The 27,359-nt window shown below is 47.3% G+C and overlaps 1 protein-coding gene across 2 annotated transcripts; it reads right to left on the reverse strand.

Annotated features, from left to right (window-relative positions):
- On the reverse strand, positions 1-27,291 carry POFUT1 (protein O-fucosyltransferase 1). 2 transcript variants are annotated; one of them, XM_047771354.1, is made up of 7 exons: positions 27,075-27,291; positions 25,044-25,177; positions 20,433-20,615; positions 19,214-19,326; positions 8,698-8,890; positions 6,799-7,041; positions 1-3,684 (listed from the first exon to the last, which is right to left on the reverse strand). In XM_047771354.1, the coding sequence occupies exons 1-7, from the start codon at positions 27,205-27,207 to the stop codon at positions 3,496-3,498; spliced, it is 1,188 nt and encodes a 395-aa protein (XP_047627310.1). In that variant the 5' UTR covers positions 27,208-27,291; the 3' UTR covers positions 1-3,495. The 2 variants fall into 2 exon arrangements, with proteins under 2 accessions (XP_047627310.1, XP_047627312.1); XM_047771356.1 differs by having other exon boundaries at positions 25,044-25,165; positions 27,075-27,290.
- Positions 27,292-27,359: the final 68 nt, after the last annotated feature.

Raw genomic sequence — 27,359 nt, forward strand, 5'->3', positions numbered from 1 at the left:
TCTTCTATCATTAAAACCATTTATTCAGGCCATATACCAACATGGAAAACATGACATACTATTAAGTGAAAAACAGGACATTACATTGTATATACCATATGATTAAAATTATGCAAAGGTGTATCTTTAAAAGAGATGGAACTTTTAAAATAATTCTATATATCCACCACCTTCAAGGCAATGGCCTTTGCCTGAGTCCCATCGTTTCTCTCACCTGCATCCCTGCAACTGCTCCCCTCTGCCCTCCCACCTCTTTTCCATGCGGCAGCCAGAGAGGTCCTTCAAAAATGCAAATCAGATCATGATCCTCCTCTGTTCAGACCCTACAAGGCTTCCCATAGTTCTCTGAATAAAAGCAAAATCTTGACCTTATACCACCTTCCAGGCTGTAGGATGAGTCATGTCATCAGCTGCTCTCATCTATTCCGTTCCCTGCCTCACTGCTGCCACTCCAGCCACACTGGCCTCCTTGCTATTTTTCAAACACTTGTTCCAGCTTTAGGACCTCTGCACTTGCCAGTTCCTCCGTCAGGAATGCGCTGATGAGTGTGCCCCACCCTGTCCAGAGCAGCTCTTCAGAGGCCTTCCCTGAGTTCCCCACCTAAACCAGCACTGCTGCCCCTCTGAAGTCTGATGGCCGCCTTTTCTTTCTAGCACTTAATTAACACCTCCCACGGTTCATTTGCTTATTAAATCTTCTACTTATTAGAATGCAAATTCCTTCAGAACAAAGACTTTACGTCTGCTTCCCTGCTGAATATCTAGTACTGAGCACAGAGCCTGGCACATAGTGGGGCAATAAACACCTGCTGAATGAAAGCATGTTGAACTAAATAACTACTCAAGAGAGGTATAAGCTCCATGTGCGTTTTTTTTTTCTTCTTCTTCTTTTTTTTTTTTTTGTCTTTTCTAGGGCTGCACCTGAAGCATATGGAAGTTCCCAGGCTAGGGGTCCAATTGGAGCTGTAGCCGCCGGCCTATGCCTCAGCCACAGCAACTTGAGATCTGAGCCTCGCCTTTGACCTACACCATAGCTCACAGCAACGCCAGATCCTTAACCCACTGAGCGAGGCCAGGGATGGAACCTACAACCTCATGGTTCCTAGTCGGATCCGTTAACCACTGAGCCACTACAGGAACTCCTATGTGGGCTTTTTCTTGGGTGAGTCTCCTTCCCCGAAACCTCCTGGCAGTGGCAAACCCAGGACAGGAGCCCAGTGGGGACTAAGGTGGCTGCTCATTTCTCCATCCGAGGCCTCCAAGGCATACAGCACTAAGAGCATCCTGTGAAGTGGAGGCAATGGAGCAGGCTGGCTGACAGCACTGCCTGCTGGAGGTGAAATCCTGGCTTCCCACCACCAGCTGTGCAGCCTTGGACAAACTATGGGAATTTTGCTCAGCCTTAATTTTGTCTTATGCAGAAAGAGTAAGTTCCTACTTCCGGGGGCTGAGTGGAGGGGCTAAACCAGAGAATGTCCACAAAGCACTCAGCAAGCACAGAGGAGACGTACAAGAGGCAGTCAAATTAATCAACAGCCACATATGTGCCTTTGTCTCTTTCAAGTTTACAATGTGCTCTTATATACATGCTTTATCTGATTGGCACCATTCAGCAGCCCTGTCTGTTTTATCACCATTTTATAGGTGAGGAAACTGGGTTAAAGAGGAATAAAGTGCTCACCTACAGAACACACCAAGTCTGACCACAACTCCAGCACCCTCGCCTCCAGAAACACAAGCTGTGACAATGGCTGATGTGACAATGGCCGATGTTCATCAAGATGTTCTGAATGTCCCCTCAGAGCCCCAGGCTCTAACACGAGTACCTAGTGTGAGGCAGCAAACAAACCCAGATCAGCTGGACGGCCACACTTTCCCAACCACCGATCAAGACAGGGGCACGCCTGCTCCCAGGTCTCTCAGTGAGGCTTGTGAACAGATAAACCACCTCTCAGGACTCAGGATTTGAAACATTTCCCACAGAGGGTAAACACAAACGCCCTTTCTGTATAGTTTCTCCCACTGAGTTGGGAAGCAGCTCTAAACAGCAAATGCACCACTAGGGTTTGACACCCTCACTGCCCTGCAGCCTCTGACCCAGTCTGCCCTGAAAAAAATTTTTTTCTTTCTAAAGATAACCCAAGGGACACTGCTGCAGGGAGCTCTGGGCCTGGCTCTCACCAGTCTCCTCCACCTTCCCAGGTTTGAAGGCCGAGGGAGGCCATGTGGCAGGGAAGAGATCAGTAGGTGTTAGACATGAATTTTGGAACCACAAGGCCAAAAAATCAGACTCTCAGGAGTCAGGGATTTTACAACTACAGCATCTGAGAGACAAAGAAACTTATGACTATAACACCTTAAGCCTGATTACACAGGATGGGGGAATCTGGGGGTCTGATGGCTCCTAGGCACCGAGCATCTTCTGCCTGGTCAGCGGCTTAGCAAACACTCCATTGTAAGAATACCGGCTGCGGGCTTCCACTGCAGAAGGAGGGCTGGGAGGACAGCTTGGATACCAGCTTAATGGCAAAATTGTACACCCAGGCCGCCTGGGACAGGAGGTCAGGAAATTTCAGAAGGATCCCGCCAGGCCAAGCTTGGTCCTGGTGATGTGTTACAAGACCCTGATGGTGCCAGGTTTGTGGGAGCCAAGAGACTCTGAGAAGAAGATCATGATGGGTTTTGCGCTCCTCGCCAGGGATTGCCGTGTGAGCAGTACTGACAGTGACAGCTAAGTTCTATTTGCATAGCATTTACAATGGAGGACAGTGTTCGTGTCCCAAACCCTGGAAATGGTCTAGGAAGAGGCGGTTGACAGTGGCTCCCGCCAGGCAGTGGGTGTAAGACCAAGGGCCACTTTGGGGGTCATCTGGAAAAGCATTCAATATACTCACCCACATCTGGCCTTATCCACATTCCATTAAGGTCACTTTAGGAACCTGTGTTAATGAACTTCACTGATTTTGTGGCTTGTGGAAGTTCCTGGGCCAGGGATCAAACCCATATCACAGCAGTGACCCGAGCCATAGCAGTAACAATGCTGGATCCTTAGATGCTAGGCCACCAGGGAACTCCTTACCTTTGCTGATTTTTTAAAACAAGGGAAATTCAAGGGGAGTCATGACCTTGTATCAAAACTATAAAAATCTCTCTCTATATATAAATATATATATATATATAAAAACTCTCTCTGAAGAGAGTTTAGCATCCCAAGCTATTCAGAGCAGGGCGGACCAAAAAACAAAGCTTGGACTGTTTTGCTGGTATAAGAAATTCCCAGGAGAAGTAGCAGGGAGCACATGAGGAAGGTAGATGGTCTGGCTACGAGAAGCTTGGAAGTCCTGTGCCCTGGGAAACGGACTGCCTTCCTCCTTCAGGAAGTCCCTGGTATGTTCCTCTGTTCTCTGATCTTTGCGGAGCAATCCTGGCAGCACTTCTGGCTGCCAGACCTAGCTGGAGGGAACAGCTCAGACAGGTGGCCTGCTCTAGCCAGGATCAGAACTCGTCTCGCAGCTGAGGAGGCCTGTCCATTCCGAAGAAGGAGGACAGCCTCCCCTGGAGATCCCGTTCCCGCTTCACGAAGGCAGTGAAGGAGGACACACAGTTGCCAATAAAGTGGTCAGCCTGGCCGAGGATGTACAGGTCGATCTGGGCCACCTCAGGTTTCAGACTCACCACCTTCACCTGCAGGAGGAAGGGCAGGACATTTTAGTCAGGGTGCAGGCTGACGTGGCCGGCTCAGCCAAGGCCTGCAGCCACCCCCACCGTCTTTCCCTGTGCTGAAGTCACAGACATAAAAGGAGGCATCCAGAGGATCAGGATGTAGGGTTGGGGCATCTGCGAGAAGTGCTGCCCAGCAGCTGCCTCGGGCCGTCAGCTCCAAACATACCAGGCATTCACACTCTGCCTTTGCCTGTTGGTTCCCTCTGCTGGGAATGCTTCTGCCCAGCCAATATAGTCCCCACCGCACTGTCAAGGCTCAGCTCAAGGTCTAACTGTTTCATGAAGCCCTAGCCTGAGGGGCTTGACTTCTCCCACCAAACCATGATCTCAACAAAGAGCATTCCACCCACCTGGTTCTGCTGCCTGGATGCCTTCAAGAATAAAGTCCTGTCCAGTCTATTCCCGAGAGAGTCCCTAAAGGTGAACCCTTCTCTTGATGGATTACCACTCCCTTGCCAGCCATCATAATCTTTGCTCTTCCTGGTCTGCTTATTCATAGGCAGCCCAAGGAAACTTTTTTAGATTCCCCTCCCCCTCTATTCCTCCCTCTGCCCCAAGCAGAGCGAGCATCCTACTGCTCTTCAGATAAAAAAGACATCTTGAATGTGGCCCACAGTGCCTGTTCAGCTGCCTCTCCGCCTCCTTCCCTGCATCACCCCTTGAGCTCCAGCACTACACACCAGGCTCCCTCTCTCCTCAGGACCTTTGCATATGCTCTTCTCTCCATGTGGGGTATTTGGCTCTTTGTCTGGTTAACTCCTACTTAACTCTCACTCTGCGCCCCCAGTCTCACCAACTCGGCCTCCCTGGCCCCCTAGTCTAGTCCACGCTCATCTGTTCTACACTCTCACAGAACCATGTTCCTTTGCTTCATAGTACACATCTGAGTGTACAGCTTTCACTCCTTAGTGATTCTCTAATATCCGTCTCCTGCACCTGACCGAGGCTGGGGCTCTGTCAGTTTGCTGTCACTGCTGGCTGGAGGGCCTGCCTCAACATACATCTGTTAACTGGACAAGCAAGTGGATGAGCGCCCCCCCCTCGCCCCCTCGTGCTTGGCCCTTTCCTGTGACATATCTTACTTCGCGAGTCTCTTTTCCTGGGTTTAAACTGTGGGCCCTGGAGGGCGGCACCACATCTTATCAGTATCCCCAGCTCAGCACTGGCCCAGCTTAATGGAGGAGCAGGGCTCAATTCAGGAGGAAGGGTGGACTGAGCTCATGGAGAAGGAGGCTGAGGAGTGGAGAAGGGCAAAAACAGTGGCACAGGAACAGGAAATAGAAAACGGCAAGAGGCTCAAGGTGTAAAAAATATACCAACTCTAAAAACTCACAAAAAAACTCCCGGGGACTCTCCAAATGCTTCAACTTAGTACAGAGATGTGGGCAGAGCTGGGGCTGAAAGTGCTTTGCTGTCACACAGAGATTTCTGATGTAACAAAAATCATCATCTTGCTATTTGGATGGCAGTAGAAAAATAATGCCAGTTTAATCATGGCCAAAATCCCCTGAACAATTCCACCCACGCCCTGGAACTTACCGGCTCTACGTCATGGCCACTAAAATTAGCTCTGAGACATCCTGGGTAAATTCTATCCCTTCTTGGGACTTTGATTTCCTCAGATATAAAAGGCAGGGGTTGGGTCAGAGGTGCTCCAAGGTTTCCTGGCTCTGATACTCTTTTTTTTTTTTTTTTTTGGTCTTTTTGCCTTTTCTAGGGCCGCTCCTGCGGCATATGGAGATTCCCAGGCTAGGGGTCTAATCGGAGCTGTAGCCACTGGCCTACGCCAGAGCCACAGCAACGCAGGATCCGAACCGCGCCTGCAACCTACACCACAGCTCACGGCAACGCCACATCCTCGACCCACTGAGCAAGGCCAGGGATCGAACCCACAACCTCATGGTTCCTAGTCAGATTCATTAACCACTGCGCCACGACGGGAACTCCTCTGATACTCTTTTATAAAGTGGGTGGGTGGGGACCAGAATGCACTTCTTCTGCAAGCCGGTAAAAAAGAGAAAAGGAACCCCTGGACATAGAGCCAAGGGCACCCACTGCTAGAAAGCAGATGTCTGCCTTTGAAAGTCTGCACAAGTATTTACTGTTTTCATTGGCTCAAGTCTTATTGAATGCTCACTATTAATTCCGCTACTTTTCGATACTCATTACCTATTCTTCACTCACACAGTACCAAGCATGTTCTACTATTTACTCAGATACTAGAGACCTACTATTTACCACTTCCTTTAGCAGGTACTAAGCACAAAAGAGTCTTCTCTTTATTCATCAACCACCTACTTCTACCATCATTGATAGCTAACTTTATTGAACACTTATTTTGTACCAGATCTGTTTTAATTTTTTTATATTCCATCTTCACAATGACCCTAGGAGACCGGCACTGTTCTCAGTCCCATTTTACTGTCGAGGAAGCAGAAGCACGGAGAGGTACAGCAGCTTAGGCAAGGCTGGGCAGTGAGAAGAGTCCACATCCCTGGGCTCCAGAGCCCACACTCTTAACCCCTCTGTTGTACTGGATCCCTAGCAAGGGCCCACTCTCTACGTCCTTGTTCATCAAACATTTACTAGGTGTCTAGCAGGTGTGAGGCACTGTACTAGACACTGGTGATGGCAAGGCGGGGTGTCAGTCCCAGAGGAGGCAAAAGCACCAGGCTAGACACAGAGGAAGAGAACTGCTGAGTCCAAGGTCTGCCTTGGAACTTGCCTTCAAGGAGCCACTATTCCTCGGAAAAAATAAGGCATGTTTCTAATGGTCTGGACTAGTCTCCCAGTCTAGAAAGTGTCTCAAGGGGAGATGTGATGAAGAGCTGGGCCAGGTCCCAGCTCAGCTGCATTAACCACAGGAGTAGAGGGAAACCTGGAGCACCCACGGAGGTGTTGGAGCTGAGGTTTGAGGAAGAGTAGGAACTGGAGAGGAGCTGGATGTTCAAGCAAACGCCTGGCGGTAGGAGGCCATGAAGACCGAGGGGGGTGCCAGCCGGCCACCGGGCACTTGCTTTGATTCCCTTGCCGCTGCTCTCCCACCCCGCCCACGGCCCACGCCCCCACACATACCTTCCCTTTGAAGAGCTGCTGGATCTCCGGCAGGTAACTCTCAGAGTCGGTGGCGATGTAGACGGACTGGGCGCTCAGCGCCGTCACCCAGAGCTTCAGGGCGCGCCTGATCTCCTTCAGGTCGGGGAGGCACATGGTCATGGTGAGCGGGGCGGTGGTGTGGCGGCTGTAACCCACGCACTGCGGCGAGGCCATGAAGTGAGTGCCTGCAGTGCCGTCCTTCAGCATGGCGCACGCGTTCTTCTGCGGGGCGGGTGGGGACAGAGTTAGAGAAGGCAGCCACCCAGAAGCAGGAGCCGGGAAGAGAAACAGGCAGGCAGGACAGGAGGAGCTCAAATTTTTTCTTTCTTTTTTCCTTCCTTCCTCTCTTTCTTTAAAGCATTGGTGGATAAGGGAAATGCATCAAAGCAGTTAACAGGGGTTATTTCTGGGTAGTGGGATATTGGTTTTTTGCAGTTTTTTTTTTTCTTCTTCTTCTTGGTCTTACTGCATTATCTGGGACTTCCAGTAGAATTCTGAACTGTGGTGGTGATAAATGGGCAGCCTTATCTGATATCTGACTTCATTGGGAAAGCTTCTGATAGTTCCCGTGAAGTACATGCTTGCTGTAAGTTTCAGAGAGATAGCCTTTATCAAGCTAAGGTGGGTCCCTTGTATTCCTGGTTGGTTGAGTTGTTTTTCTTCTTTTTTTTAAATCATAAATGAATGTTGACTATTTATCGAGTGCTTTCTTGGCCTCCACTGAATGACTATGATTTTTCTCCTTTGGGTGTTAATATAGTGAATTTTACTGCATTCCGGAGATTTTTTTTTTTTTTTTTTTTGGTCTTTTAGGGCTGCACCCATGGCATATGCAGGCTCCCAGGCTAGGGATCTAATTGGAGCTGTAGCCGCCGACCTACACCACAGCCATAGCCACACCAGATCCAAGCCTTGTTTGTGACCTACACCATAGATCACAGCGATGCTGGGTCCTTAACCCACTGAGCAAGGCCAGGGATCGAACCTGAGTCCTCAAGGATGCTAGTCAGATTCGTTTCCACTGACCCACAACAGGAACTGCCCTGAGATAAATTTTACTTGTTTGTGTTGTATCTTCTTTAATATGCTACTGGACTTTACTTGCTAATATTTTACTCAGGATCTGGGCCTCTATGTTCATTAGTAAGAATGGACTAAACTTATTTACCTGAACTTGCTGTTAGCATTATGCTAGTTTTATGCAAAACAGTATCTTATATCTTTTTATGTTCTAGGAAAGTAGATGGGAACTATTAGTTCCCTGAAGGTCTGACTGAAACCACTCATAAAATATTCTGGGCCTGGCTCCTTCTCTTTGTGGAAAAGGGGGTGGAAGGGAGTCCAGTGGGTAAATGTGTGCTTACTTCCTCAATTAACTCCATTTGATCTAATTTCTAAACTCTTCTGTATTTTTCAAGTTTTCAGCAATGAGTATTTCCAACATACATATATATGGATGGATGTGTGTATCCTCTTACGTAAACTAGGGAGACTGACTGTCTGCATGACTCTGGTCATTTTCACATGGAGGATAACCTGATGAAGTTTCCACACATTTAAGCAGCTGCAGAATTTGGAGGATGACAGCTTCATTTCTTGGGAGCCCCACCCAAACTCCAGGGCTTGTTTTTCAACAAGAAGTCTACTGGCTAAACACTGAACTAGGACGGAGGACTGTGGGCTGTGGGGGTCCCTCTGGCTTGCTGCATTTCTGATGTATCTGTGGTGGGATAGCGGGGCACAACCCCATGAACTTGGTCAATGAGACTTCTCTGCCCTGGCTAGGACTAGTGGGTGGGTTCAGTGTTCAACCCCCACAGATGTGGGCCCTGCTCAGGGACACATCCAACGCAGCCATGAGAGGAAGGGGGAAGTTACCCAGTCAGAGCCAATGCGCAGGTGAATGCCCACGTAGGGCCGGATGAGGTGGGCACGGATCTGGGCCTCCCCTGTCCTCACCATCTCGTCTGACCACACGATGTATTTCTGAAGTGGCCTATGTTCCTCCAGGACAGGGAACTGAGCCGGGGCCCCTGGCAGGGCAAGCACTGGATGTTCCTTTGGAGAAAATCTAGGCATGAGACAGAATGACAAGTCAGACAGAGGATGCACAGAGTCTGGCTGCCACCCCCACGGGAAAAAGGATGGCATTGCACCATGCCCCAGAGACCCTGCGGAGGGGCCCCTGTAACATGCAAGAAGCACGAGAGGTTGTGAAATCCCAACGGGCTGATAAGAGACCTTGGCGGCGGCAACAGGCACAATATGCAATACTGTCCCGCCACACGGAATTTACAACCCTCTTTGCTTAACAATTAAAATTTTACAGTAGAGCATTCCAACCTTTTGTATGTCATGCTGGCTTCCAATCTGTGGTGCGGTAATTCACTCCAGGGTGGGGTGTCTAGACTGAGTCTCTGCCCTTTTACCCACACAGTGGGACTGGGAAGTGCAGCTGCTTAGAGGGCAACGGACAAGTCACACTCACAGGGAATGTGTACACTGGAGGAGATCACTCATTCCACATTTAACACATAGCAACTGATGGCCTTCTATGTGCCGGGGCCCAGGCAAGAAGGAGACCGGCATCGTCCCTGCTCTCATGGAAAGCACCAGAAGTCTGCAGATGCCCCCATCAATCCTGCTGGAGGCTCTCCTGCCCCCTGTACACAGTGCACCTTGTAATTATTTCACCCCGTCTCTTCTGCTGGACTCAGGCTTCTAAAGGCAGTATCTCCATGTGCCTAGAATAGTGTCTGGCACCTGTAAGAGCTCAGTAAAGACTTGTTGACTAAATGAGTAAGGAGCAAACCTGTGTTCCCTCATCAGCTAAGCCCAGACTATGTATATTCCAGCAACACGAAATGCCTCGCAAAGTCCCCACTGTGGCACAGCGGAAAGGAATCTGACTAGTATCCATGAAGATGTAGGTTTGATCCCTGGCCTCACTCAGTGGGTTAAGGATCCAGCATTGCCATGAGCTGTCGGGCAGACACGGCTTGGACCTGATGTTGCTATGGCTGTGGATTAGGCCAGCAGCTGTAGCTCCAACTCGACCCCTACCCTGGGAACCTCCATATGCCACGGATGCAGCCCTAAAAAGCAAAGCAAAAAAAAAAAAAAAAAAAACCCAAAAAAAACCCCCTCGCTGTTCCATAAACTTGCAATGTACTTTCAAACTCCAGATCTTTGCAGATTTCTCCCCACTACCTGGCATGCCTTCCCTTTGCCAGCCAAAATTCTTTTCCTACATGTACAAAATAGGCACAGCCACTCTGGAGGACAGTTCCAGACATCCTGGCAGTTTCTTGTAAAAGTGAACATACAATTACCACATGACCCAGCAACATCCCGGAGAAATGGAAACCTATATTCACATGAATTAGTACACGAATGTTCACAGCAGCTTTATTCATAATAGTCAAAAACTGGAAACCACTCAGATGTCGTTTGACAAGTGTCTGGTTAAACAAACTGCAGTACAGCCACACTACAGAATAGTATTGCGACAGAAAGGAAGCAGCTATTGAACAAGAAACAACTCGGATGGATCTCAAAGGAATTATGCTGAGTGAAAAGCCTATTTCAAAAGGTCACATACTGTATAATTTCATTTATATAACATTTGAGAAATGACAAAGTGGAGAAAACAGAAATAGAGATGGGATTAGTGGTTGCCAGGGGCTAGGGTGTGTGTAGGGAGGTGGGAGTGGTTATAAACTGGTCACAGAAGGATCTTTGTGATGTTAGAACTGCTTGATCTCTTGACTGTGGTGATGGATACATGAACAAACACATGCGATACAACTAACAGAACCAAATACACACAACACAGCAGAAATGAGTACAAGTAAAACTGGGGAAATCTGAGTAAGATGGGTGGATTGTACCAATGTCAACATCCTAGTTGTGATACTGTGCTACAATTTTGCAAAATGTTACCATTGGAGGGAACTGGGTAAAGGGTACACCCAATCTCTCTGAACTATTTCTTACAAGTGACTGTGAATCTACAGTTACCTCACTAGAAATCTCAATGAAAAAGTTATTAAATATTTCAGAGCATACAGGAAAATACAGAAAATAATTTCACAGTCCACATGCCTGTGACACAAATTAGCAAATATTAATACTTTGCTTTGTCTCAGATTTTAAAAAAAATACACACCTAAACAAAAGCTCTATTCTATGAGCATTTTTCTTTCTAGTAAATACTGTGCTTTTATGCATGAGTATACTTTTACTATGTATTTATTTATTTACTTTTTGTCTTTTTTTTTTTTTTTTTTAAGGGCTGTACCCGTGGCATATGGAGGTTCCCAGGCTAGAGGTCGAATCAGAGCTGTAGCTGCTGGCCTACACCACTGCCACAGCAACACCAGATCTAAGCCGCATCTGCAACCTACGTCACTGCTCATGGCAATACCAGATCCTTAACCCACTGAGTGAGGCCAGGAACCAAGCCTCTGTCCTCACGGATACTAGTCAGATTTGTTTCTGCTGAGCCACGACAGGAACTCTCCTTTTACTATTTATACAGAAAGGTATGATCCTATGTGCTCTTTACACAGAGTGATGGTAAGTCATGGCCTGTTAAGCCAGATGACCTTGTTCTAATAATGCTTATGCCACTCACTAACTTGGGCAGGTGACTTAACCACTCCGTGCCTGTTTCCTTATCCACACAGTAGAGCTGATAATAGTTCCTACTTCATAGGACTGTCGAGAAGATCGAATGGATTAATATTATCAAAGCATATAAAACAGTGCTTGGACCGTATAAGGCTTTCAGAAAATTCTCTTATCATCACCACCATCATTGTCGACATCATATTGGATGTAACCTATTTCAACTTTTTGAAAATTCAACTTTACGTTTTATAGATTTGGCCATGTTGATGGTATGGATCACGTCATCATGTTAGCATCTCCTGAAGTTTTCCGTTTGCACAAATGAACCAGTTTGCCTATGTAGTCCCTTCCTGCTGGTCAGTGAGGCTATTCCAATCTTTCACCCAAACCACAAGTGCTGCAGTGGACGTGCCACTCTTTCTTCACACCCAATCAAACACCTCGCTCTGCAAACACTTTCCAAACTTCCAAAACCAGTCACTACTCCCAAGCCTCAGTTCCTGGGGGAGGGCTCTGTCCCACTTTCCTTTGCTGCCTTCTGCATATTGATGGGCTCAATTAACCATCTTCCCTGCCAACTGCCATGACGGTAGGCCCTGAGCAGGTTTCTTCACCATGGTATGCCCCCACACACTGGGCCAAGGCCAGTGCCAAGGACGCAACAAGCAAGTGTTCATCAACAGCCTGGCTCTATATATCACTCGTCTTACATACATGTGACAGGCAATGTTCCAAATACTTGGTGTATATTAACTTCCTTGATTCTCTTAAGAGCCTGATGGTATTCTCATGTCACAGATGAGGAAATTGAGAAACAGAAAGGTTAAGCAGCATGCCCATGGTCACACAGCTAGGAACTGGTGGAGCTGGGATCTGAATCCAGGCAGTTTACTCCAGACAGAACCTTTGTTCTTACCTACTACACCTCAATCCTACCTCCCCCACCCAGTCAATGAGCATCTCAAAAGCCAGTCTGTGGCTTATTCTTCTTTTGTTTTTTGTTTTGGTTTGGTTTTGGCTGTGCCTGAGGCATGTGGAAGTTCCCAGGCCTGTGCCACAGCAGTGACATGAGCTGCTGCAGTGATGGCACCAGGTCCTTAGCCTGCTGTGTTACAAGGGAACTCCTGTGGTTTATTCTTCTGATTCCCAGCCCCTAGTACAAGCCTCAACACACAGTAGTTACAGTAAGTATATTTAGAATGAATGAATAAGGATTCAGGGATCTCACCAGAAAGACCAGTTCAGGTTGTCAGGGGTTAGAGGAAGAAGTGAGCAGTAAATGAGCATCTACCATGGACCAGGCCCTCAGCTAAGCCAGGCCCTGAGGCCACCTTAAAGCATTTCAAATGGAAAGCAAGTCTGTGATCTCCCAGGGTGCTAGAACACTAGGATAAAATCAGGATCTGTGCCCTCCTTGATCTCTTGGAAAGAACCTGCTGCTGACCCTTGGTGAATTCCAGATCTGGAAAGTCCACCCCCTTTACCTGAATCTGGATCGGCGCATAGCTGTCCCAGTGCAACATCAGCTCTGATCTGACAAAGCAGCAAGAGGCCAAGACTCTCCATGGGAAGGAGGGTGTTGTTTGGAGAGAAAATGGGGAATAAGGGTCTTGTTTGCAAAGAAAGCTTGACCAGCTCCATCTGTTCACATCCCTGACTGATGACCCTACAGGTCAGGCCTCTAGCCTGGTCACTCTCCAGCTCAAAGAGGTATGCTTTCCTGCTGCCAGGTGCAGTGTAGCTCTGGAGTGATTCTTTATTATCACATCTCCACTGAGATCTCCACTGTTACCTTCATGCCAAGAGAATGGTTCAGCATGATGGTCCATAGCCTTCCAACAGTAAATGTGCAATAAATATCTACTGAATTAAACCTCCATCAAGGCAGACGCAGAACCAGCAGAGCTAGAAAGATCCTCAGTGGGGAATCACTTAATGGGGGAAGAAATACCTCTTCTCCTCTTCTGCTGGAGTTCAATTTTCAGCTGGACACATAGCAGCCCAAAATAAAGACATTACTCAGTACTTCTTATAGCTCAGTAAGGCCACATGTCTAAGTAGTACTAGCCAATAAACTGTTGTAGGTAAGCTGTAAGGAAGCTCCTTAAAAAGGTGAGGATGTGCCCTTCTCCTGTCCCTTTTGTCCTTTCAGCTGCCTGGGGGGGGGGGGGGGAACACAAAGACTGTAGCTTCTTCAGTCATCTTGGCCCAGGCAGTGACACTAAGGAAAAAAGCCCAAACTGGGACAGCTGAGCAGAGATGGGAGCCTGGTTCCTAATTATACAATGGAGCCGTCATCCAGTGGGCTTTTTTACTTAAGAAAACAAACTTTTATCTTGTTAATCTGATATTATTTGGGGTTTTCTGTTACATGTAGCCTGAATTATTTTATTTTCTGTAAACTAAAATAAATTTTTTGTAAAATAAAATATAACCTGAGGCATATGGAAGTTCCCAAGCTAGGGGTCAAATCAGAACTTCAGCTTCTGGCCTACACCACAGCTCATGGCAACACCAGATCCTTAACACACTGAGCAAGGCCAGGGATCAAACCTGCAACCTCATAGTTCCTAGTCGGATTTGTTTCCACTGGGCCACGATGGGAACTCTGACAATGTAGCCTAAATTAAATCTGCTACACTCAGACCTATGGCCACCCAAATTTTTAGCTGATATACCAGAAGGTTACTGGTTGAAGGCACTGGGGGAGGGGAACCGAGCAGCTCCAACTTGGGCCTGCATTCCCTCCCCTGTGGCACTATGAGCACTTCTCCAGAACCCTAAAACTCAGTTTGAAAACGACTGATCTTGCTCAATCCCTTCATCTTACAGATGGAGTACCAGTGGCCAGAAGGGAAGCAGAGTCACAAGTAAGCTAGGAAGAACCTGACCCTTTCCAATGCCATTCTCCCTACACACATGCTCCTGTCCCCAAAGACAATTTTCTACAGCAAGCAAGGTCTGCTACTTTAGAAAATGCTTAAAATACTTACTCTCTCAAATTCTCCCCTGAGAACACTCACAGGATTCTTCTTAGATTGTTTCACTGGGGCCTAAAGCCCTGCATGGTCTGACCCCTGCCCACTTCTCCAGTCTCCCATTCTATGTGGCAGGTTAATTTGAGTCCCCTCCCAATAGCATTTTGGCACGAGTAACACCATCCTGGTTGCCAGGTGAGGCTTCAGGGGGCATCAGCTTCCACTTTCTGTTTCCTGGAACACTCAAACCCTGGATGCACACTCTCAGAACCCAGCTGCCGTGTTGTCAGAAGTCTGAGCCACACTGAGAGGTCAAGAATATGTATGCCAGGGAGTTCCCGTCGTGGCGCAGTGGTTAACGAATCCGACTAGGAACCATGAGGTTGCGGGTTCGATCCCTGCCCTTGCTCAGTGGGTTAACGATCCGGCGCTGCCGTGAGCTGTGGTGTAGGTTGCAGACGCGGCTTGGATCCTGTGTTGCTGTGGCTCTGGCGTAGGGCAGTGGCTACAGCTCCGATTCGACCCCTAGCCTGGGAACCTCCGTATGCCGCGGGAGCGGCCCAAAGAAATAGCAAAAAGACAAAAAAAAAAAAAAAAGAAAAAAAACCAAAAAACAAAATGGTTAAAATGGCAAAATTCACATTATATGTACTTTACCATAATAAAAAATTATAAAAAAAAAAAAAAAAAGAATATGTATGCCAGGTGACTGCCTCAGCTGAGCTCCCAGATGACAGCCAGCACTCCGTCAGCCATGAGCAAGCCCTCTTGGACATGCAGTCCAGTTGAGCCTTCAGATGACTAATCCCAGCTGTGGTCTCTAGAAGCCAGCATGAGACCACTAGCAAGAAGTGCCCAGCTAACCGCAGCATCTATCAACAGAGGAACAGGTAAACAAAATAAGGCCTATACGCACAATGGATAGCCTTAAAAGGACTACTTTTTTTTTCTTTGCTTTTTTAGGGCCGCACCCGAGGCATATGGAAGTTCCCAGGCTAGGTTTTGAATCGGAGCTGCAGCTGCTGGCCTACACCACAGTCACAGCAACGCTGGATCCTTAACCCACTGAGTGAGGCCAGGGATCGAACGTGTGTCCTCATGGATACTAGTCAGGTTCGTTAACTGCTGAGCTATGATGGGAATTCTAAAAGGACTAAAATTTTAATAGATTCTACAAGGATTAACCCTGAAGATCAGCAAGCAACACAAAAGGATAAACATTATACGATTATACTTAAGAGACAGAAGTTACCAGAGGCTGGGAAGGTTAGTGTTTAATGGGTAGCACAGAGTTTCTGGGATGCTGAAAAAGCTCTGGAGATGGAGAGCGGTGATGGTTGTACAACACTGTGAGTATACCTATTGCCACTGAATTACACACTCAGAAATGGTTAAAATACGTAAATAAACACACACACATACACAACATATTCCACTGGAATGAATATACATAACACACTAATAACCATTTTTTGAAATCTCATGTTTTTACATGTCTAGAGCTAATCCTGCCAACAATATTTACTAACCTGGTAAATATTAATTACTTCTCAGAAAAGATAGCTAGTTAGTTATAAACTATATATAATAGTTTCATCCTAATATGCATAGGTATGTACTGTATACATATAAAATATACACATTTTGGAGGGTATAAGTATATACATCAAAATGCTAATAGTTTCTTGGAGGGGTGATGAGTGACTAAATTTAATTTTCTTTTTTATTAAAAAAAAAAACAGAACACCAAATATGGTGGGTATTCCACATGGTATTCATTCTAAGAAACCAGATGTTTAACATAGATTGAAACTTTGTAAATTTGGGATTCCATAAAGAAAATGGAAAAACAAAAACCAAATCAAAGACCTGCCTTGCTAAGTCCAGTCAACTCAGAGAACTTTGAGAAGTAATACTAAATTGTTGTTGAGCCACAAAGTTTTAGAGTGGTGTATTACACTGCGATGGACAGACGACAGGTCACTCTACCCTTCTCCTCCTCATGTGCCCACACCAGCCACACTGGCCTCTTTCCACCCCTTGTCCTGCCTCAGAGCTCATGATGTCCCCTGCCATGAAGACTACTTTTCCCTTCAGCTCTTCGCGTGGCTGGCTCCTCATCCTTCAGATCTGTCATGGACTAAATGTTTGTGTCCCTGCCCCCAAATCCATATGTTGAAGCCCCAACCCCCAATGTGATGGTATTAGGTAATGAGGCCTTTGGGAGGTGGTTGCGTTTAGATGGTCATGAGGGTGGAGCCTTCGCATTGGGGTTAAAGCCCTTCTAAGAGACCAGGGAGCTTGTTCTCTCTCTCTACAATGTAAAGATACAGTAAGAAGGCAGTGCCTGCAAACCAAGGAGTCCTTACTAGAACCTGACCATTGTGGCACTGTGATCTTGGACGTCCCAGCCTCCAGAACACTGAGAAATAAATGCTGTTGTTTAAGCCCCCCAGTTAGTGGTATCTTGTTACACAAGACAAGGTCTCTGCCTGCCAATCACACATCATCTGTTTATATCCCTCACAGCACTACATCTTCTGGAACTATTTTATGTAAAAGTTTATTCAGTGTCTCCCCTGTTAGACTCAGCTCCATCAGGGTAGGGGCCGAATCTGCCTTATTCTTGCCTGTATCTCTGGCATTCATACCAGTGCCTGACACTCAGGTGGTGTTTCTTACATATGCGTGAAAGGAAGAAAGGAGTGAAGGCAGGCAGCTGCCCAGGTGGCCCTAATTCTCTCACACTGCCTCCAGGAACCTCATCTTCCCTACTAGTCTTCCTTTCCCAAAAATTTGGTTGTAAGGCACAAGCTTCCCCAAGCCCTTACACAATTTCTACAACTCGATGAACACAAACAAGACAATAAGGCCATGAACAAGTGTTTCGGCACCACTGTCTCTTCTCTTCCAGCCAGGATTTTTTTTTTTTTTTTTTGGCTGTGCCCGCAGCATGTGGAAGCTCCCGGGCTGGGGACCAAACCCATGCCATAGCTGTAACCAGAGTCACAGCAGTGACAATGCCAAGTCCTTAACCTCTGGAGCCACAAGGGAGCACCTCCAACCAGAATTATGTGGGTTTTTTTGGCTTTTTGGTATTTGATTTTGGAGCTGTTTTTAGAGCTGGTGTCCCCCCGCCCCAACCCAGTTGGCACTGTAGAGGCAAATCGCCATCCTTTGAGGAAAGGTCTGCCTTTTAGCAATAGCTCTGGGTCATTCAGAGCTGAATGGGGAGAACCAAGCAGGTGATCAAATGGGAATCAATAATCCCCTATCCAGGATCAACAATGTGGGGTGATTAGGCTCTGCCAGGACTGAGTATTTTCAGTAGCTCAGGAACTAGCTCTGAAGGCAAGTTCCAGATAGGAATTAGCAGCTGTTAAAGGCACAGCTCTTTTCCCCACACTGATGAAGAAGGGTGCTCTGGAGTTGAGCTGCCTGGGTTCAAATCCCAGCTCCGCCACTTCAAGCTATGCGACTTGGACAAGTGACTTCACTTCTCTCTGCCTCAATTTTCTTACCTGCAAAGCACACATGACAATAACACTTGTGCCACAGACCTGTGGAAGCATTAAATGAGTTATATTACCTTAGAAGACTTAGGTAGTGAAGACTTAGAACAGCAACTGGAACATAGTAGGGACTAAATAAATATGTCTATATTACCTATGAAAGCCTTACCTAGAGATCCCAGCTGCCCAGTCAACAGGTGCATTACCTTGGACAGATTACTTAACCTCAGTGAGCTCGGTTTCCTCATCTGTCAAATGGAAATTGACCACAATACCCACTTCATGAAACTTCTCAGAGGCTTAAATAAAATAAAGCATGTGAGTACTAGTAATGGGTAACATTGGTTGGCCCCCTACTATGTGCCATGTGTTTTATACCATAGTGCAGATACCATAGTGCTCCTTCCATTAAACAAGGAGGAAACTCACGCCAGAGAGCTGGGGTGGCTCACCTCAGGGTCATCTGAGAAAGAAGCAGGGCTGGGTCAGAGCTCAGGGCTGGCTCACCCTCAGCCTGTGCTCATTCCCCTGCATCAATCTCTCTTTGGCTTATTAACTACCAAGTGCCGGGACCACACGAGAAGTCATAAACTCTGCACAGCTCCTAACCCTAGCCTGACTCCTAAGCCCACGCTCTTCCTTGCCACGCTGTAGCATCAAGGGCAAGTGTTAGTTAGTGTCAGCATTACATCTAGACTGTAGCTAACTGAAGGCAAAGACTGGGTCTTCCTCATTTTTATGTATCTCTCTGGCCTTTGAGCACTATGTCTCATACGTGACAGACGCTCTATAAATATTTCACAGCCTGTGCCTATGCCCTGCTAACCTATTTTTTTTTTTAATAGGGCTAACTGGAATGCAATTAATAAAGCACATCCAATTATTATCAGGATGACATCATTTCTCAGTCTGCACCTGAAGTTGTTCTTCTCTAGAAGCTGCTTCCAATTTTCACCTTGTGAAGAGGAAGGTAACAGGGGAGTGATTCTCACGCCTAGAGGAGGAAATCGAGACTCATATGACTGCACAATATTCTTTTTATGGTATCCTTTATCGGCTGATAAACTCTTGCTCAACCTTGTGGCAGGTCAACGTCCCACCAGGTCAGGTGTTGAGATGGGAACAGATCACACAAGATCCCAAGTTCAGCAGACAGAACAGCCGTACCTTTGGTCTCACACATCAGGGTGTGGCCGAGGGGGAGAGGGCCAGGAACGTCCATGGGCCCCATACTCCTCCCCTAAACCCAGCAATGCTGCCCCTTCCACGTACCTTTGGATCCACTGGTCTTTGTAGGAGGCACTGAAGGAAATGCCTGCAAAAAGTTCTGACTTGTTGAAACTCACATGAAACTGATCCCAAAATGGGCCAAAGGGGTTTCCTTCCTGTAGAAAGAGAGTGGTCACAGGCTTACCAAGGGGGAGGAAAAACCAGTTAGAGATGCGGCCAAGGAACCTGTGAGTGGGGGAACCCTGGGCAGTTTGACTCTGGCTGAAATACCCTCATAGGATGTCCCAGTAGGAATTCCTGGGCTAGGGTCTGAGGAGGACAGTTTGGCCTCCAGTCTGGTTTCCAGCAGGAAATGTTTGCCAGAGTCTGAAGGAGTCTTTTCTGCTCACATGCCATATCCTGCAGCACTGGTGGGAGCCTGGGGAGGAAGCCAACCTTGGATTTGTGATGGTGGACTAAGAGCTTCAAGAGACTTTCAAGACCAGCTAATCCAAGGCCCTTATTTTTAAGATGGAAACCAGAGCTGACATGGTAAGACGCTTGTCCAAGCTTACACAGCAAGTGAGGGCAATGTTAGAGCTATAAGCAAGGTCTCCTTTCTCAAATTTCAACCACCTTCCCCAGACTTTAGCATAAGCACTGAAAGACATATCAGGGATTGTCTTACTCCAGAGTGCCAGAAATTTACAAACTTCTATTGATAAAACATGACAGCTTCTCATCTACCTGCTGAGAGGCAAGAAAATATACAAGTTAGGAAGTCTTATTACCACAACATATTTGTTAAGTGATTTTGGACAAAATGTTGAACCTCTCTGTTGCGCTCAGTGTCCTCGCCATAAAATGGGGATATTAAGTGTACTTTCCTCATGGAGTAGTTTAAGGATTAAGTGGGTTAATATGTAGAAAGCTCTTAAAATGGTACCTGGCACACAGTCAGTGCCATGTGAGTATTAGTTATTATTGATGTGGCACCTTCCAGTTTACAAACACTCTGACACCTGGCTCTCCTGATACTTTATGCACATGATGGAGCAGGACTGACACCTTTATTTTGTAGGTAGAAATAAAAGCTCAGAAGAAGCAAAGTCCTCTGCCCAATGTGACACTGCTGACAAGTGTCAAACATGGGACACAAGTCTCCATCTTTCTATTCCAGGCTATTCTGGTGCCTCCCCCCACATATTGCTATATGCAGTGTCTCAGGGGCCTAAAGGACCTGGAAGAGGCAGAAAGGGTCTCCCATACCCACAGGACCCACCTTCATGGGGCATGTCTTCTTATCTGGGCTTCGCTGTGCTGCCACCTCAAAACAGTATGCCACCCGCCTCTCAGGGGGCCAGTGGGTGGGTGCCAGCTTCTCCATGAAGTCCTCCAGGCTGATGACCCGGTGGTAGACCTGGAGGGGCTCCAGCTTGAAGTACTTTTGGTAGGACACATGGAGCTACAGGAAAAGTGGGGAAAAGGAAGGGGTAAGGGCCCCTTCTCAGTATCCTAGTGGCTGTTTCAAAGACATTTACTAAAATGATACACTAAGACCCAGACAGCCTGGACTACATGCCACTGAAAAACTTTTGGCAAGAGACAACAAAGTTGGGACAGAGGCTAAGAGAAGGCATCTGCAAACTAAAGAATAGTAATTTCCGTCATGTTAAAAAATGCCTGCTGATTTATGAGAAAAAAAGACAAATGATGCAAGAGAAAATATGGGCAAAGGATAAGAGTGAGCAACTCATGGCTCCCGTCATGGCTCAGTGGTTAACGAATCTGACTAGGAACCATGAGGTTGAGGGTTCGACCCCTGGCCTTGCTCAGTGGGTTAACCATCTGGCGTTGCCGTGAGCTGTGGTGTAGGTCGCAGACGCGGCCTGGATCCAGCATTGCTGTGGCTCTGGTGTAGGCCGGTGGCTACAGCTCCGATTGGACCCCTAGCCTGGGAACCTCCATATGCTGTGGGTGCGGCCCAAGAAATGGCAAAATGGCAAAATGGCAAAAAAAAAAAAAAAAAAAGAGTGAGCAACTCACAGCAAATGGAACCCAAATAGCCAGTACACTCAAAAGATGTGCAGGATCACTGAATTAGGAAAAAGAAAATTACAATAACGAGACACCACTTCTTACCCATGAGACCAGCAAAAATTTAAAAGCTTAACTCTCACTGTTGGAAAGGACATGGGGAAATGGGCATTTTTCCTATATGGCTGGTAGTAGAAGTATACATTTTGGAACAACTACTTTGGAATGTACCTCTCATAGCACCTAATAGAATTTTAAATGCTCCCTCCATCTCTAGGTATTTGCCCTAAAGAAGTTCCTGCCCTTTTTGTCAGGAGATGGACACAAGGACACTCAGAATGGAAGTAGGGGAGTTCCCGTAGTGGCGCAGTGGTTAACGGATCCGACTAGGAACCATGAGGTTGCGGGTTCGATCCCTGCCCTTGCTCAGTGGGTTAAGGATCCAGCATTGCCGTGAGCTGTGGTGTAGGTTGCAGACGCGGCTTGGATCCCGCATTGCTGTGGCTCTGGCGTAGGCTGGTGGCTACAGCTCCGATTGGACCCCTAGCCTGGGAGCCTCCATATGCTGCGGGAGCGGCCCAAGAAATGGCAAAAAGACAAAAAAAAAAAAAAAGAATGGAAGTAGGGGTGACACTAGGATTAGCCTCAAGCTAGGAGAATCTTAATCTGTAACCTTTTATTTCTTTTATTAACCAAAAGAAAAAATGAAGCAAAGATGAGAAAACGTTAATTACTATCACTTCTAGTGTAGCACATGGATAATGATTGTATTGATCTCCGTATTTTTCTAGACTTAAGAAAATTTCCTAGAACACCATGAAATACAATTTAGACTTCATTCCATAGGTCAGAGTTCCTAAGCATGTTCTACCAGTTCAGGTGGATAAAGGGTTCTGCAATAAAAAGGCACCAGAAATAAACAGGCTTGGGAAATGCTATGTTAAGCAGGCTTCTTTACAACGGGACTTCTCAGGGCCTTTAGTTTGCTAATGGGCATTTTGAATCTCCAAATTTTGAGGAATGAGGAACTGAGAATATAATTTTCCGAACTGACTTAACCGCTATACCTGTCCTGCCTGAACCATTGGTGTTCCAAAGAACAGATGGTGAGAACCTTAATTATCAGCAACAGGGTCTTGCTTAAGGATTTTAAGCAGAAATGATATGACATCTGCTTTTTGAAAGATCACGCTGGTAGCAGAAGAGAGAATGTCCTGATGGTTAAGTTTACAGGAGGGAGAGGAATTAGGAGGCTACTGCAATGGTCCTTCTATTTGCTCAAGTATTTATTCTATATGTATTTTTGCTTTGTTTTTTCCCAACATGTATTTTTGAGCATCTCCCCTAAGTCTGAGAGATAGGGAAGCATGAACAGGTTAAAGTATAGCTGATTTACAAAGTTGTGCTAATTTCTGTTATACAGCCAAGTGGCTTAGTTATACACATACATTCTCTTTTTTTTTTTGTCTTTTTCAGGGCTGCATCCACGGCATATGGAAGTTCTTAACCCACTGAGTGAGTTAAGATCAAATCTACGTCCTCATGGATACTAGTCAGATTTGTTTCTGCTGAGCCACGTCAGAAACTCCGCAACTAGTATTTATTGAGTGCTGGGTTAGCACTAGGTGCTGTACTCATGTTTCATGGACTTGACCATCTAATTGTAAGAGAGAGGAATACAACCATCTCCAGTTTACATATGAAGAAATCCAGGTGGACAGAATCTCGATAATTCATCTGAAGTCACACAGCTAACAAGCAAATAGAAAGAGAAGACACATCTACATTTAAACAGTGGGTGGAGAGAGAGGAACTCCTGTTACACCACAAAGAGGAAAATGTGGAGAAGTCAGGCTGAAGCAGGGACGGTCTGTGCCTTAGAAGCCAGGGGAGGAGGAAAGTTCAGGAAGGAGAGGGAGGCTCAAAGGGTCAAATGCCACTTGGAGGTCAGTTGAGATAGATACCGAGAAATGACCTCTGGATTTGGCAATTCTGAGGTCCCTGGTGTCCTCTGTGAGAACAGTCCCGGTTGGGAAGGGGAGCCCATCTGGGGTGAGTTGAGTAACCCATAGAAAGAAAGAAGTGGAGATTCTGAAAGACTACTAGCTGAGAAGCCAAGAGAAAGCAAGCAAACCAGAGCATGACAAATGGGCCATGTCTAAACTATGACAGTGGGTGCATACAGTCAGAGCAAACAGTTTCTGGTTACTGGGGACTCCCTGGATCCGAGGCCCTTTACACTGATGGCCTCAGCTGATTCTTTTTCTTTTGATTTTTTGTCTTTTTGTTGTTGCTATTTCTTGGGCCGCTCCCTCGGCATATGGAGGCTCCCAGGCTAGGGGTCCAATCGGAGCTGTAGCCACCCGCCTACGCCAGAGCCACAGCAACGCGGGATCCAAGCCGCGTCTGCAACCTACACCACAGCTCACGGCAAAGCCGACCGTTAACCCACTGAGCAAGGGCAGGGACCGAACCCGCAACCTCATGGTTCCTAGTCGGATTCGTTAACCACTGCGCCACGACGGGAACTCCGCCTCAGCTGATTCTAAGAGGAAGGCATACAACATTCAAGGCATGCCACAATCACTAACTCACTGAAGGAGGCAGCAACAATTACTACCACCTCATTTTATGTATTTATTTCTTGTCTTTGTAGGGCCGCACCTGTGGTACCTAGTTCCTGGGCTAGGGGTCAAATCAGAGTTGCAGCTGTGGGCCTACACTACAGCCAGAGCAATGCTGGATTCTGAACCCACTGAGCAGAGCCAGGAATCTAACTCGAATCCTCATGGATACTAGTTGGGTTCTTTGCTGCTGAGCCACAACGGGAACTCCAACCGGCTCATTTTATTTTATTTTATTTCATTTATTTTTTTTTATTACTCAAATGAACTTATCACATCTGTAGTTATATAATGATCATAACAATCCAATTTCACAGGATTTCCATCCCATAACCCAAGCACATCCCCCCACCCCCCAGAACCAGCTCATTTTAAAGAAGAGGGAACTGAGGCACAAAGAGCCCCAGTGCCCTGTCCAGGCTATACAGCTAGACAGTGGCCAAGCCAGGCTCTGATCTCAAGTATTCTGGCTTTTAATCTCTAAATGTTTAAAAAAAAAAACCTCTGTAAATACAGGAAAAAAATAAAATCTATGCAGAGACAAGGCTGTAAGATTGCAATATATTGCAAATATAATTTTTTGAAGTTTATTATGAACTTTCAAAGTCAGTCCATTAAATATTAATTCAGTTCCTGGAGTTACAGTGTGAACAAAGACAAACACATGACAGGTGGAAGACACAAAGAATGTGTAAGAAATGAGACAATGCTGAGTATTATTATACTAAGGGATCCCTTGGTAAGGTGAGGGGTGTTGCTGGAGCCAGACTGCTCGGGTTTGTGGCCTTGGACATGCTGTTAACCAACTCGTGCCTCAGTTTCTCTTTCAAAAGTGATCAGAGCACCCATCACCTTTGCCCAATGGGTGGGACCAAACAAGGGTAGAAATGGAGCCTTCAGGTTTAGGTCACAGTCTGGAGTCAGACATAGGCTCTACTACTCACAAGCTGTGTGAGTATGGGTAAGTTACCTAACTTCTCCAAACCCATTTCCTCATAGGGATGTGACCAGAGGGGAAAGAGCGGATCCTCATGTAGTGCTCAGACACAGTGCCTGGAAGAGAGAGCAGGGGCTGGATAAATGCTAGCCCATGAGCCAGGGAAGACAGTTTTGGGTATGGGAAAGGGCAAACTCTGAGGGGTGGGAGGTAAAGCCTACAGCACGACTTGGGGTCAAGCAGTGGGCGCAGGACTGGGAAAGGGTGAACTGGGCCAACAGTGGGAGGTACTCACATTGGTGAAAGGAGGCTTGTGATGCTGGTACTCAATCCAAGGAGGTACAGCCAGGGTGCGGTTCAACAGCTTTGCAAATGCCAGGGAGCCCAAGAAATGATCAGCCTGGTTCCCAAAGCGCCCTGGATGGTATACTGCAGGTGAAGTGAGGCCTGGGGCATTGGGGGCTCGGGGCATGCAAGGCTCAGAAAGGATGTGGAGCCAGGGATGGGGAGGGCCAAGACATCAAGGACAGCCAGGGGAGCTGGCAGTATGGCATCAAGCCTGGACTCCTAGGTCCAACAGTCAAGGCCCTTCAGGCCCTGCCTCAGACACTGCAGATCCCCTGCTGTTTCCCAAATGTCCTCTACACGTCCCATCCCCACGCCATGCCTTTGCTCTTGCTGTTCCATCAGCCAGGAGTGCCCTTCCACCGCTCTTGCCTCTCACTTACACTCCAATGCCTCACTCACTGGGATGCCTTTCACTACCCCTCTGCCGAATTCAGTCTCCCTCCTCCGCCTCCCACCTTTGATCTGAGTTACTTATGGCTTTTCACTCTTCCTAGAATGTCTTTTCACACTTCCTGGCCTTCTGCTGTTTCCTCAGCCTCTGAATGCCTCAGGGGCAAGGACCCTGTCTGATTCTTTGCATTATACCCAGTATGACATCCATTCATTCATTCCACAAATTTGACCAGCTCCAATCCAAGTCAGGTGCTCTGCTAGGTGTTGCTGAGATACAGGAGTGAGCAAGGACAAGGTCTCTCCCTTCAAGGCCTTCACAGTCCAGCCAGGGGGACATTGAACATATAGTGATAAGGAGTTCCCGTTGTGGCTCAGTGATTAACGAATCTGGCTAGGAACCATGAGGTTGAGTCCCTGGCCTCAAATCAGTGGGTTAAGGATCCGGCGTTGCCACGTGCTGTGGTGTAGGTCACAGCTGTGGCTTGGATCTGGCGTTGCTGTGGCCATGATGTAGGCCAGCAGCTACAGCTCCAATTGGACCCCTAGCCTGGGAACCTCCATATGTCACAGGTGCAGCCCTAGAAAAGACAAAAAACAAAAACATACAGTGATAAATTTTGATACATTCAAAAAATAAATTAAAAAAAAAAGATACATCCAAAATAAAATTTAAAACGTTTGGTGATAGAGAACAATTTGGAGAAGGTTATTTGGGTTGAGGTCATTGAAGTGCTTTCTGGTGACATTTAAGCTCTGGCTGAGGATGGGGAGGAGCTGGTCTGGCAGAAGGCAACAGGAGGGTGTTCCAGGCAGAGGGACTAGCATAGGCAATAGCAGAAGCTGCAGGATCTGAGCATGTGTTAAGGAACAGAAGGGATAACTGTGCCTACAGCTGGAGAATCTGGGAAGACTGTGGTGGAGATAACGGGCAGAGGGCCAAATCTTCATGGTCAGGAGTCTGGAGGATGTTAGGAAGGAATGATTTTAACAATAAAAATCCACCATCCCACTTAAACTGCAGCCCTCAATCAGCCTTTAGATTCTTCCTTACCCTGCTCTATTTTATTTTCCCATAGCGCTCATCCTCTCCTAAGATACTGTGTAGTTACTTATTTTTTATGTTTTCCTTTTATGGTCTGTCTTTCTCAACTAAAACGAAGGCTTTTCAAGGGCATGGAGCTTTGCCTTATCACCACCGTATTCCCAGAGCAGAGAATAGGGCTGGGCACAGAGGAGGCGCCCTGTGAATATTTGTTGAATGAATGAAAGAATCGCCCAGAGGAGCGTTGCATCAGTGACAACAAGTCCTGCCCCACTACATTTAGTGGACTGGGCTGGCTTAGACCTCGAGCCAAGACACTTAAACTCTCCTGGCCTCAGTATTCTCATCTGCCAAATGGAAGCTTGGACAAAGAGGGCCCTCAGTGCCCTGGCAACTAGGGCAGAGAGGCAAGAAGCAGGCCCTGCCCCTCGCTGGGGTCTTTTCTCGGACCTGCCAAGGCGTCTCTTGGTTGCCTCAGAGGAGCGGCTTCTCCTCTCTGGGCCTCAGTTTCCCCATCTGAGCAGAGGGCTCAGGAGGCCTTACCCATGCATGGGCAGTAGAGCAGATAACCGGCCGGGTCCCAGGAGACCGCAGGCAGCCCCGGGAGCGGCAGAAGTAGCAGCAGGAGAGACACAAGCGGCGGCAGGGGCGACGATGCCCACGCGGCGGCGCCCATATCTGCTCCGGAGCCCGAGCACGCAACGGCGCGGAGGCGGGGAGTGAAGGAGAGGCGCGAGCGTCCGCCCCGCTCCCGGCGGTCCGCGCGCGCCGCCCGCGCACCGCCCCGGCCGCTCTAGCCGGCGGGCGGGCGGGACCATAGAGAGCCCG

The sequence above is a fragment of the Phacochoerus africanus genome, chromosome 3 (genome assembly GCF_016906955.1).
Source record: "Phacochoerus africanus isolate WHEZ1 chromosome 3, ROS_Pafr_v1, whole genome shotgun sequence".
Classification (NCBI taxonomy): domain Eukaryota; kingdom Metazoa; phylum Chordata; class Mammalia; order Artiodactyla; family Suidae; genus Phacochoerus; species Phacochoerus africanus.